This window comes from Acomys minous (assembly GCF_964271855.1).
Source record: "Acomys minous genome assembly, chromosome: 2".
NCBI lineage: Eukaryota > Metazoa > Chordata > Mammalia > Rodentia > Muridae > Acomys > Acomys minous.
In genome coordinates this window covers 109142287-109155439 of record NC_140484.1, presented here as the reverse complement: position 1 = coordinate 109155439, position 13153 = coordinate 109142287, and the positions used below count along the sequence as shown (strand labels likewise).

General features: G+C 47.9%; 2 protein-coding genes across 2 annotated transcripts in view; one reads left to right on the top strand and one right to left on the bottom strand.

The window, feature by feature from the left end:
* RGMA (repulsive guidance molecule BMP co-receptor a) overlaps window positions 1-10566 on the bottom strand; it is a 43392-nt gene extending 32826 nt beyond the window's left edge. The window contains exon 1 of the mRNA XM_084765686.1: window positions 10213-10566. Coding sequence (XP_084621812.1) covers window positions 10213-10226 — 14 coding nt within the window. The 5' untranslated portion in view covers window positions 10227-10566. The remainder of the gene's footprint in view (window positions 1-10212) is intronic.
* The window catches only part of LOC311578217 (uncharacterized protein), a gene marked incomplete at both ends in the record, with an annotated part of 42120 nt that continues 39365 nt past the window's right edge, over window positions 10399-13153 (top strand). Inside the window, one exon of the mRNA XM_084748017.1 lies at window positions 10399-10589. Coding sequence (XP_084604143.1) covers window positions 10399-10589 — 191 coding nt within the window. The remainder of the gene's footprint in view (window positions 10590-13153) is intronic.

Here is a 13153-nt window from a genome sequence, read left to right as displayed (position 1 = left end):
CTTCAGGAGATGGAAGCCGGGCACTTCTTTTAAACAGGACCACTGACTGCAAAGCATGATGTCCTGGGTCACAAATGCACAGCTGTTACCCACAATGCTTTTCTCCACCAGTTTCGCCTCACATCATCTATAACAGCCTCTGTCACGATTTTATTTCTTGGACAAACTCTATCAGGCAGACTCTAGAACAGTCAGAGAGTTTTCAGGGCCTGAAGGATCAGCTCGGTGGGCCTGTGATGTGTGCATAAAGTGTTCTCATGGGGACCTCACAAACTATCCCTCCCCATATTTGCATGGATGTGTTTGTTCACTGTGCTAGGAAAAGAGAAAAAATGATTTCCAAGGACAGAAGATGCTGGGAGAACAAATTCTTGTGGCTTTCAGGTTCCTTCATTCCAAAATCAAATGGATTTATAGAAAATGAAATATAATGGAAGTCCATGTTAAAAACAATTCAGCATCTTGTCAAGTGACTCTTCTTGGATGCGGTAACAATTAACAGTTCATGCACAGATACACGTGTGTATAAGAACATATCAAGCTGGGCGTGGAGGCGCATGCCTTTAATCACAACACTTGGGAGGCAGAGTCCAGGACAGCCAGGGCTGTTACACAGAGAAACACTGTCTCGGGAAGAAAGTCCAGGGGAGGACATATCAAACCATCTGCCATCTATCTATCTAATTCTTTCTTTCTTTCTTTCTTTCTTTCTTTCTTTCTTTCTTTCTTTCTTTCTTAATATAACACTAATACTGCAAAAAAAAAAATAAACCTGTTCCCTACACAGTGGGTGTTTCCATTCAAATCATTGTTTTAAACTGCCAATTCTTCTATGAGCCCTCCTACATGGCATGAACAGAGAATGCTTGAGTTCACCAGTATGTATGTATGTACATATATACATGTAAATATATATATATTTACACACACACACATATACATATATATACACACACACATACACATATATATATACATACACACACATATACAGACAGAATGAAATGCAAAACAACACATATGACAGATATCAGGTGTTTTTAAATAATTATGTCCTTTCCTCTTCCTGGGCCTCAATTCCCACTTTAACATCACTTTTTCTCAGAAAGTTCAGGTTGGTCAGTGTGAGTACTGCTGCCACGATGCCACAGATATGGCACCAGCTGCTTCCCAGCCATGCCTCTGCTCCGCTCAGCCCATGGTGTAAGCTTTCTCTTGCTCTGAAAAGAAGCGAGGAGTTGCTTTGCATCCTCTGTGTCCCATTTTCCCAGCAGAATCAAGGCTGCATTGGCCTCCTCCTGATGATCTCCTAGCAGTCTCTATGGCCACATCTCCATCACTGTGTCTTGGTTCATCTCGCCTTTCCAGATGCTCAGCAAACTCTTGGATCAGCCATGTTACTTCTTCCAGCACATTCCTCCCCCAACGCCTCCCCACTGGGATTATAAACTGGCATGCCACTGGAGTGTCATAATCAAAGTCTCTTCCCCTACTTTTCTCTTGAGATATTTGTCGAAGATTCCCAAACACCTCACATTTAGTCTACAAAAAGGCCAATTCTTCTTCCTACAAAGCCCTGATAGACTAGCAGGGACATTTGTGAATTACCTGTCAGTGTCAAGTCTCAACCTTTCAAAGATATTGCAGTAAAGGTGAGGAAAGAGCAGTCTGGGCATGGGGACCGCCTAGCTGTGTGGTCCAATCATGGCCAGTCCTATCTTGGCTCTGCAGCTCCTACATTTGAATGGTGGCCTGTCTGCCTCTGGGGTGTGGTGGACAGACGATGGGTCTTCTAGTACCACAGTGCATCCCTCCCTTAGGGATGCAGCGAGCTCACGCTGCTTCTGTAAGGAAGTGTCCTCGCCCAGCACTTGCCTGACTTTTGAACAGCTCTGGGGTTTCATCTGTAACATTTCTGCATTCCCCAAGTGGAAATATTGCTGAGCATGTAGGAAAGGTTATTTGAGAAGTGTCATTTTTATGTTTTACTGTCAGCATGAAATTCTCCAACAATGATATTCCTGAAACCGTACCCCGAAGCTATTTAATAACCTCCTCTCACTTGAAGCAGCCAATGAGGTGGCTCAGTGGGTAAAAGCGCCTGCTGCCAAGCTAGCCAGACCGATTTCCATGCTTGGAGCCCACAGGGCAGGAGGGAACTGACTCCTACAAGCTGTAGTCTAACCCCTCCCTCCCTTCTACCCTGTCTGTCTGTCTGTCTCTGTCATTCTCTGTCTCTCTGTCTCTCTGTCTCTGTCTCTGTCTGTCTCTGTCTCTGTCTCTGTCTCTCTCTCTCACACACACACACACACACACAGATATCACATGCATACTGTAATAATAAAATTAAAACAGAGATGGATCAGCAGTTCAGAGCACTTGCTGCTCCTGCACAGGATCAGGGTTCGGTCCCCAGCACCCATATGTGATGATGATTCCCAGCCATCCTTAACTCCAGTTCCAGGGAATCTGACAGCGTCTTCTGGCCTCTAAAGCACCAGGCACTCGCATGGTGCACATCTGTACACAAAAGCAAAACACTCACACAGATAAAGTGAAAATAAATGAATCCTTAGAAAATGAAAAGCAGCTTTTGGATTCCTATACACCCAAAACACGCAGTTTCTGTAATGAGTTGACCACACAGCCTTCACTTCTCTTTATTCCAGTAACTTCCTGAGAGCAGAGCTGGCTCGAAACCATTTCTACGCCACTTGGCAACTGTGTAAACGGGACAGTGAGTGAGTCTATGTCTTTCTCCTCACCAGCAGATGGCTGCATTATTTGTATTAACGAACACTTCAGTGCCAAGCACAAATACCACGTGCATTTAGCAAGAGGAACAGGCAATCAAACTATTCGTCAAATCTAAAGCTGTTTGGGATGGTCAAGGCAGAGCAGAAACACAAGAGGTGAGGGGAGGGCCCACCCAGAAGGAAGGGTGCACATGGGACAGTCCCCTTTTAGTCCAAGATGGACAACATTTCTTCAACCTCTGTACGAGAGAGGAAATACAGTGTCCTGGGCTAAGACCATGTAGTCTGCAAAGACTGGACCTCAATCATTCTCATTTGTAAAATGGGGATGTACTTGTAGCTCCCTCAGAAGGTTGATCTGAGGATTAAGGGAATTCATACCCTCGCGATCCACCCAGAACAGACACCTGGAACAGAGGAAGTGTTGAAAAGTGGTTGCCAGCGTTAGTTGTGTATCTTGGGTGAAGACCACTGTTTGGGTTATAACAGAGTACCTATAACATGCCAGGTTCCCTTAGGGCCTTCGCATGTGTGGAAAATGGGGGGAACCCATAGGATCCTATAAGGGCCCCTAGATAACCTTGACTTTGCGTGGCTTTTGGGGCCTAATGAGTCCTCACTACAAGAAATAATTCTGTAGATACTGAAGAATTGCAGTCTGCAAGTGGATGTAGCCAGTTCCTGTTTATAAACGAGTCCGAGACTCAAGATGGTTAAGTGACTTGCCCAAGGTCCCCAGGAATGCAAATGTCAGGGCAGAGGCTAAATCCAGGCCTTGTGATGCCAAGCCCAGTGTTTTTCTCACCAAGCCACAGCTGTGCCTCATCTTCACCCAAGGTTTATCTTTTCCTGTCAGCTCAATAATACATCCCATATGTCTCATGATGGATTGTGCGTTAGAAATGGGAATATGTTTAGAGAAATACTATTTTACCGACACTAACACAAATAGAAAATTGTTCTAAGAAAAGGGTGATTTCCCTCAACAACCTCTCCCATCCCCCCCTAAGGACTTGCGGAAGTGGAAGGAGTCAGAGTATAGAGCTTTTCATCTGTCTTTCGGATGGCAGGGGTTTTTATTTGTATTTTTCTGCCAACCATATCCGTGGGTTAAACCATGCTCGAGGCCACCGAGTCTCAGGCCCATTTATAAACAGGAACTGGCTATGCCCACGTGCAGAGTTAAGGCGATTCTGCAGTCTAGATTGTAAATTATAAAACTTGTCATCTGTCTTTTGGATGGCAAGAAGTTTTAATTTTTTTTTTTCTGCCAAGTACTCACAGTGCCCTTTCCTGGGTTTACCCATACTCTAAAAATCACCCAACAAGAAAATGGCCGAGCTAGGCCACTCGCAGCATCAATTCTCTGCAATCTCTTTAGCACAGGATGATTCTGAGGTAGTCTCGAGTAAGCTTTGCACAGAGGGAGGGGACTCCAGAGGGCACCTGCTAGCCATGCGCTTCAGTTCCTCTCAGGCTGGGGGTGGGTAGGGGTCGGGGTGTCATCTGTTCCTTAACTACGCCCCCAGTCAGTGGACACTGCCAACTGCAGCCACTCACCTAAAAAGAAATCAGAGTCTGCAGTCTAGGACCTCTTTTCTCAAAATACTCCCAGCAGAGAAAAATGAAAACAATGTCAAACCCTTATATAGCCCAAGCTGGCTTTGAACTCATGATCCTCCTGGTTCAGCCTCTAGGATGGGAAGTTGAGCAGTCAGTTTAGCATTGCTATGATAAATACCAGATGATCACATTTTTTTTTTTTCTTTAAGAGGCAGTTTCACTGTGTAGCCCTGGCTGTCCTGGAACTCACTCTGTAGACCAGGTTGTCCTCGAACTCAGAGATCCGCCGGCCTCTGCCTCCCGAGCACTGGGATTAAAGGCGTCACCCTTCAGCTAGGAAAGCATGTTAGAGATTTATTTACTCTGGCTCACGGTTTCAGGGATGTCAGACCAGAATCATTTTTCTCTCTGTTGCTTTTAGGTCTGTGAGGAGACTGTTTATCTTGATGGCAGAAGCTACTCATCTCAGGATGGACAGGAAGCAGAGGGGGCCGATGGTGTAAGGGACAGGACACATCTTTCTGAAGTACTCTCCCAGCGACCCATTTCCTCCACTCAGGCCTTGTCCCCTAACATGTCCATCAGGACTCCCTCCAGTAAGTAACACTGCCAAATTATGAGTCCACAAATGGAGCAATCCATTATGAAACCAGAGCCTTCAAGAGCGGGCCAGTTCCTAAAATCTCATCAGCTGACATTCCCCAATGGGAGAACGTTGCGGACACAATTCAAACACAACAGACGCTATTCTGAAGCCTAAATAGCAAACTATTTCTGTGGTAAGGATTGATGTGTGACAAAGGAAACTCAACTCTTATGAATCTCATGTACTAGGACAAAAATGAGCTGCCCACGTCTAGCAGGGGTGAGCCTGTAGGAGATGTCACCATGAATTTTATAATAGCTGTGGGTGAGCCACCCTCTCAGCAATGCAATCACATTAAAACTCTATTTATTATTTATACTATATCTTCCCCATCAAAGGTATTAAATTAAATCAGAATAAAAGCACATTACCCATCCAAATGTCTAAATATTAATTATTATTCTTTTCAAGGTACCAATTATTTCAAAGGAACCCTGTAATTTTTGTGGTCCTGTCAATGAACTATGCAGTCCTGTGTGCTCTTCTGATGACCAGGAGGGGAAAAAAATCCTCATATGGTTTCAAGTGTCCCCTGGTTATGTTCTTGGAAAAGCAATCTGTTTTCCAGAATGACACCATCAAGGGCAGAAAATGCATTCTGGGAGTTTGAAAGCCAGCCTGTAAACAGATAAAATGGGTGTCCTTGCCAGGGGAAAAGTTATCCAGCAAGACCACCAAGTTGGCTATCAGACGTTGGCAGACAGAATCAAACGCAGTGAAAGCAACCTAGTATGGTGTGACCTCAAGGACCCTCAGAGGGGAAGAGCACACACCAAGTGCAAAGTGCTGGGTCTAAAAGGAGAGGGAGTCCCATGACGGAAAGGATGTACAGTGACGAATGTTTACAAGGCTGCCACGAGTCAGTCTTGGCGTGTCTGTGTGTGGAACCTAACAAAGTATCAAGGAAGAGATTCTTCAACATGCCCACGGACAAGCAAAACCTGTTTGTACACACCCTTCGTAAGGCAAGCGTGCCAAGAGGAACGGAATCGTACAGAAACTTGCGTGGGGAACTCCAGCAGATCAGCTCTGTGCACATAAGACAAACAGAAAGCCCTACCAGGTAACAGGACACATTGTTACCGTCAGCCAGGGCAAGCTCATACAAGGAACTCGAGATCTCAGCATCCTGGAAGGTGAACATACATGGTAACTAGTAAAATGCTCCAAGGAAACACAAGGTCATGCGCTGTAGAGTGTTTCTCTTGTATTTGTTGCTCTCTGCCTTGACCCTCAGAGGACACAGAATCTAAAAGAACTGGCCTTGTTTTACTATTTTCAGGGATTCCCCGCCCCCCCCCAGGGACAACACCCCCCACCCCACCCCCCCCAGCCTCTGATTTTCACACTCTGGCTAATGCAGTACTTTGATTTCTGACAATTCTACCTCTGGGCAGCAGTGCCTTAACTAGATATTTGAAAAATCAAAACAACAACAACAACAAAAAAAAAAACCACAGAGAAAATCCAGTGGGGGGTTCTGTAGTTAACCCTGTTCGTAAACTGTGCTTGACACGCCTTCACTCATCATGCGGAGGGCATGCGTTTGCAGGATTGTCAATTAGCAGTGCCCTTTAAAATGTTTCAAATAAGAGACTTTTGTATTTACATAGTCAATTGCTGCCAAAAATTCAAAACTGCTTCTTCTCGTCCTTGGAATTATCAACCTTCATACCTCACCAGGTTTCCTGCCTTTGACCTTTGATTATAGGCTGTGTGCAGCATGCTTCACTCATAGGACCAACAAGAAACTAGGTTTCTTCCTTAAAGATGTTCAGTTGTCTCCAAGGAAACTGAGGTCTGCCTGAAGCTCCATGCGTGCTTGGTAAGGCTGACCTTAACTAACTTTCCCATTAGCTCTGTTCAGTTGCTAAAGGAAGGGAGGATGGAACCCAGCTGTTGGTTAAAGAAAGGGGAAATCTCTCATTTGGGCTGGAAACCAGACAAATGGGAGAACCAGAGAGCCCCTTTGTCAGGCTAACCTCAGTTAAGTTTGTTGAATGACTAAACAATGAATAGTTTGAAACTCAAAGCAAATTCTCCTCAAGAATTCCAAGAGAAACAGAAACAGACAAAAGCAATTTGAACAATTATACTTAAAAGGTTTGTGTCGAATGTATTTAGTAGAATTAACATTTTCCAATTAGTCTATGATATTTTCTGATAATCCTCCTCTGGCTCTGCTGTTTCACTTGGGTGCACCCATTCCCTGCTCCCCCACTCCGGGTGCCTTCTTTTGAAGGTTCCAGGGACACACCTGCTTTATTGTCTACCCTGCATACTTTAAGGCGTGACCAAATTCTGCAGCCATGTATGTTTCAAAATGTGCTTGAAGCTAATTCACTTAGCAAGGCTGGAGCAGAAAAGAGTCCTTCAGAGCAGCGGTTCTTAGCCTTCCTAATGCTGCAACTCTTTAACACAGCTTCTCATTTTGTGGTGACACCCTCAACCATAAAATTATTTTTGTTGCTATTTCATAACTGTAATTTTACTGCTGATATATATATATATATATATATATATATATATATATATATATATATCAGCAGCAGCAGTAAAAAAAAAATATATATATATATATATTCTTTTTTCTTTTTTTGAGACAGGGTTTCTTGGTGAAACCTTGGCTGTCCTGGAACTTGCTCTGTAGACCAGGCTGGCCTTGAACTCACAGAGATCCACCTGCCTTTGGCTTCCAAGTTATGGGATTAAAGGTGTGCACCATTACTGCCTGGCTTTTTGTTGTTGTGTTGTTTTGTAACGCAAACATCTAATATGCAGGATATTTGATATGTGACCTCTTGTGAAAAGGTCGCTCAATCCCCAAAGGAGTCTTTGACTGACAGGTTCAGAACTGCTGCCTTAGACTCGGAACCATGGCCACGCCCTTACACCTCTTTGGAATCCTTTTCCAGGAAATGAGAATGTCAGCCTGCTTCCTGGTAGCAGTGAGCATCCTGGCAAAGGCGGCTTGCTCACTCCCTGTCCTACTGTCAGGGATGGGCTACCAAAGGCTGCTGAAGGTCAGGCTCCAGGGATCACATGCCACGCCTTCCTTCTGTACCAGCCCACGTACCCGGAAGGCGGCAATGCAAGTCAGCTCTGCCTTCCTTTAGTAAGATGCCAAGCTAGTCTAGGACCCCGCTTGTCATGATTATTAAACACGAATGTGGGAGTGAAGAGAGAACCAAGACAGAGCGACGGGGTAGGATGGGCAGACCAGCCACAAGCCTGCTAGGAGTGAAAGCACTGGTCTTCATCTGGGAAGGAAATGATGGGGCAGGGATTTTGGAAAAAATAAAAAATAAAAGGAGGTTGGAACTGGGGATGTGGCTCAGCTGATAGAGTGCTTGCCCAGCATGCGCAAAGCCTTGGGTTCGATTCCCAACACTGCATATATTAGATGCCAGCACTCAGATGGTAGAGACAAGAGAATCACAAGTTCAAGGTCATTTTTTTTTTTTTTTGGCTGCATAGAGAAAAGTCAAGACCAGCTTGGGATACGTATGACTTACAAGGCAAGAAGAAAGAAAAAGGATGTTGGATCCTTACTTACTACCACTGCAGTCCAGAGGAGTCTGGGAGGGAATGTACCTTACCCCAGGCAGGAAGCCACAGTGCTCTCCAAAGGAGCCAGAGCGCCCTTCACACCAGGAGCACGCATTCCCTGCTAACATCAGCTGGCCTGGAAGGTGGCAGCACAATCCAGCCATAAAGAACTTGCAGTCCGCCTGATGTGTGGGCGCCCCACCCAGAGCCTTTGTCCACTTCGTGCCATCCTAAGAGTCAGTCATTTCCGTGAAGTAGGCTTGCATGTCGCATGCTGTGGTAGTGGAACAGCAGGAAGTCTTCCCCTTGTGTGTGCAAAAAAAGAGGCCATTTGGGGGATACACCGTTCCCTTCCAGTGGGGATGGCATGGCGCTCTTTCCCAGTTCTTCAGTTACCCTTAAGAGCAGACTTCTATGCCTCATCTCTTTTCTAAGGGTCAAGGCTTAACACTAATTCCTCAAGTCACCTATATAGATATAGATGCGCTGGAAAGGAGTAAGGTGGCCACTCAGGTTTGTCAGATCCCTGGGTCAGGTGCCTGGGAGAAAGGCAGCGGACAGTTTACCTTGTTTTTGCTAGATCCTAAAACTACACAGAGAAGGGAGTGGAAGGAAACCCTGGAGGTGATTCCTGCCACTTGTACAATTCGCCACTCGGTCCCTGGAACTAAGCTCCCGATCTGCGGGATGGCAGGAACACTTGTGAACTAGTCTTTCTGACATGTTGCCTACCTCCCACCTCTCCACCACGTACAGCTGTCTTCTTTGAGGACGCCCAACTTTGTGGCTTGTGAGGAAGGTAGGGCTAACCATTTCCGCTAGATGGCGATATTTCCCCTAATCCATCCGCCTCAAGACACCCAATTTATAAAATAAATACAATCCAACGCCTTCTGAAACCACACCACATAATAACAGCACACAGGCTCCCATTAAAATCCCAGTCTGGGGAAATTGACTCTCCCTCCGAGCAAGTCTAATGCAATTACTTTAGTAAGATGCAATCCAGAGCTGCATCCGAGCGTCTTTCACTTTTGCACCGGTCCCTCAATCCACCTGTCCCTCTTTCTTAGTTATACCCAGAGTGAGCGGTGGCTCAAGTCAGGCGCTGAGTCCTTGCGGTGCCTTGCCTTCCTCTTAAGGAACGTTGGACCTTTCGGGACTCTCACACCTTAGCACCCACCCCAAGTCTTACACCTTCTAGCACACCGGACGCTCCCAGGCAATGGTCACCCACACTGTACAATGTACATACGACGCTGACGCCTCCGGGAAATCGCGCAGGTTTCCAGCCTCTGAAAACCCGGCCTGGGTGAAGCGAAGCAATTGGGCTTCACGGTGGGTCAGCGGAGTGACAAGACCTGTCCAGAGCTCTGCGGGCCAGGCGGGCCTCTCGCTCCAGGAAGAGGGTGGCCGCGCAGAAGAGAGAGAGCTCCAGGCTGGTACACAGTGGGTGGGATAGGTGCCGGGTCTGCGAGCCACGCGTAGCGCCTGATGTCCGCAGGACAGAATTTAAGGGGGTTAAAAAAGAAAAAAGAAAAAAACACCAAACCACAAAACTTTCCTGTTGCCAAAAGCCCTATTTGTGAGATGAGACACCGGGTTAGGGGACCGCTGATCAGTAAGGGAGGTGGCCTTAGCAAGTGTCGGCACCGCCTTGGGGATGTCAGGACCCCGTGCCCCGTTGTCTGAGCTTACCTTGGCGGCTGCATGAGCCCCTCCAGCCCGCGGGGGGTGGCGCTGGCGGGGCTGTGAGCGAAGACTAGGTGTAGGGCGGTCGCTCGTGGGCCCCTGGGCGAGGTGGGAGGGGCCCGGCTGTCGTTGGTCCCCGCAGCTCCGTGGATTCAGTAGCGGTCCCGGGCGCGCCGCCTGCACCCGGGCTGCATGCTTGCGAGCGCCTGGAGGAGCGGGGCCCCGGGAGCGTCCCGCCGGCCAGTGCTTCCTGGGCGCAGGGCTCGGAGGCGCAGTCTGCGCTTCCGAAACGCCTACAGAGTAGGGCGGCCCGGGCTAACCTGCTCCCTCGCCCGGCCCCTCTCCGCTACCGCCACAGCCACCGCTGAGCGCGGCGTTGCGAGGTTCGTTTGCGCGCGGCTGGGAGGGGGGCGGGCCGGGCGCCGGGAGAGCCGGCGGGGGGCGAGCGCGGGCGGGGCGGAGGGAGGGGCGGGAGAGGTGAGGGTCGGGGCTTCGAAGGCCCCGCCCCGCCGCGGTCCCACCCTTGCTGATCCGCGCTAGTGGGGTGTGTGAGGACTTGGGGGCGCGCCTGCCAGAAAGCGCACACTTTCCCTGCAGGCTCGGGATCCCCGGGTGCGAGCAGCAAGTGCGGCGACCCTCCCTCCCACCAACGCAGTCAACTTTCCTAACCCTGGGTTTTTTAACCTGGGGGCCCATGGTGGTCAGAAGTTTCTTATCATGTATATATATTGACCTTTGCCGAGACGAACCTTTGTTCCTTTGGGATTTTACTTTTGTTTAAGAATCTTATTGGAATAAAAATAAACAATGTCTATATTGCATGTAGAGTGCCCGAATACACTCGACTACAGTTACACACTTGCAGGGTCTGGAGTAGAAAGTCTGTCTTGCACGCCTTCCCCACTGTGGTCCAGCCTCAGAGGTAACCTCCGGTCACAGCGTCTCCCCCACCCCCAATCGTACAGATTGCCAGAGGAAACTCCCAGGTTTCTCAAAAGGATTCTTCATGCAGCTCACGCACAAAGTGGTGAGCACCGCCAGCCCGCAGCGCCTCATTTCAGGGTCTCACCCCAATGCCACGTGTAGGTCTGAAACCCTAGCTGGGGTGTGAAGTAAGCCAGGACACACAGCTCACACTCAAATTAGCATGCACAGTTAGCGCTGCCAGGACATTTTATACAGGGTTACGACCTGACCTTCCCTTAATCTGAACCAAGCGCTTGAATTTTGATAGGATGAGAACTCTGTCTTAAATGAAAAGGCATTGTCAATTTTAAGACCCCACCGTTATTTACGCTGTGGTCTTCAGGGATGTGGTTTTGAACTCAATGTTCTCAGTTTTATTGGCCAAATGAATTTGGATAATCTATAACCGAGCTATAAATAAACCCCATGTGCTTTTAGCAGGAAGGGATTGGGTGTTGCAGTTGGCTGGTTTCTATAATTAGCCTGGACCTTAGACAAATCTTTTAGGTCAGCTGAGCCTCAGTTTCCTTGTCTATAAATAGGGGAGTTTCAGTAGTGTGTGTGTAGGGGGGAAGGGGCTGTGTGTGTATGTGTGTATGTGTGTGTGTGTGTGTGTGTGTGTGTGCGCACACACGCTCTATTTCTACCTTCCTTTTTCACATGCTATCATCCTCTGCTTTGGGACACTCCCCCAAACCCATCCCCAATTCTCAAATCCCAGGCGTTGTTTTCCCCAGCTGACATCAATCTGTAATTACACCTTTGTTTGTGGCCTTCTCATCATACTGTAAGTGACTAGGAACCACTCCCATGCCATCCCCGGCACCCAGGAGAGACTGATGGTCTAGCACACACACAATAATGGCTACCACTTAGGACTCTGCCCACCCCCCTTAAAAATGCTCCTTTGGAAGTGTCTGACATTTCACAATATACATCTTATTTTCCAAAGTCATCATTGTAAAGCGGTGGGTAGTGTTTCCTCGGTTTAGGGTACAAACAGCCCACTTCCTAGACCAGGAGGGATAAAGCTCAGCTCAACCTTGGTTCAGTGGAGGAAGCCAGAGTTATATACCTTGATGAACCTGGCCAATGACAACCAGTAATATTGGTGCTACTTGGTTCATACTCATTTGCCATGGAACTCTGCACATGAGCACCGGCCTTAAATAAGGCCATGGGTGGGGTGAGGGTGTCAGTTAACAACTGTACATGATCTAGAAACATTCCTAATAGACAACTCCAAGGAACCTTTGTTTTTCTTTTAACCCTGAATTCCCTTGTGTTCTAGCAAGCTAGAATAGGGAAACAGCAACCACAACTCCTCTTCCTCTTCCTCCTCTTCCTCCCCCTTCCCTTCCCCCTCTCCCTCTCCCTCTCCCTCCTTTGGCTTATTTGTGAAGCCCTTGGCTGTCCTTGACTTTGCTCTGTAGACCATGCTAGCTTCGAACTCAGAGAGTTGCCTACCTCTGCCACCATAGAATTAAAGGGGTGCGCCACCATATCTGGCCTCTGAGGGAGAGATAAAATCTGGCTTCATAGAAGGGCAGCTGGGCCTTCTAACCCTTCCAGGCCACTCTTTCCTTCCTTTTGTGAGAAGGACTGCTTGCTCGGAGCAGGGAGCCAGGTCTGTAGCGGTTAGGCGAGCAAAGAGTCAACGGCTGGTGAGAAGGGCCCGCATTGGCGCACCAGGGAGGCGGCTCTTCTCCGAGCACCACGCCCCGCGGGCGGGAAAGCTGGCGGAGCTCCCGGGGTGTGGAGCAATTTGCTGTTTCTGTCTGTTGCAAATGAGTGGTGGCACCTGCTGGGCGAGAAGGCGCCCTCAGAAAGTGAATTCAAGATGAGTGGAGGATTCCTTCTTGCCTCGCTAACAAAACAAGCACATGGCGGGCTGTCTCTTCCGGGTTGGAGTACCCGGCTTATCTTTTTGGATAAACTCAAGTTTAGGGTTGTAAAAGTGTTGCTCGAACTCAGAGTACAG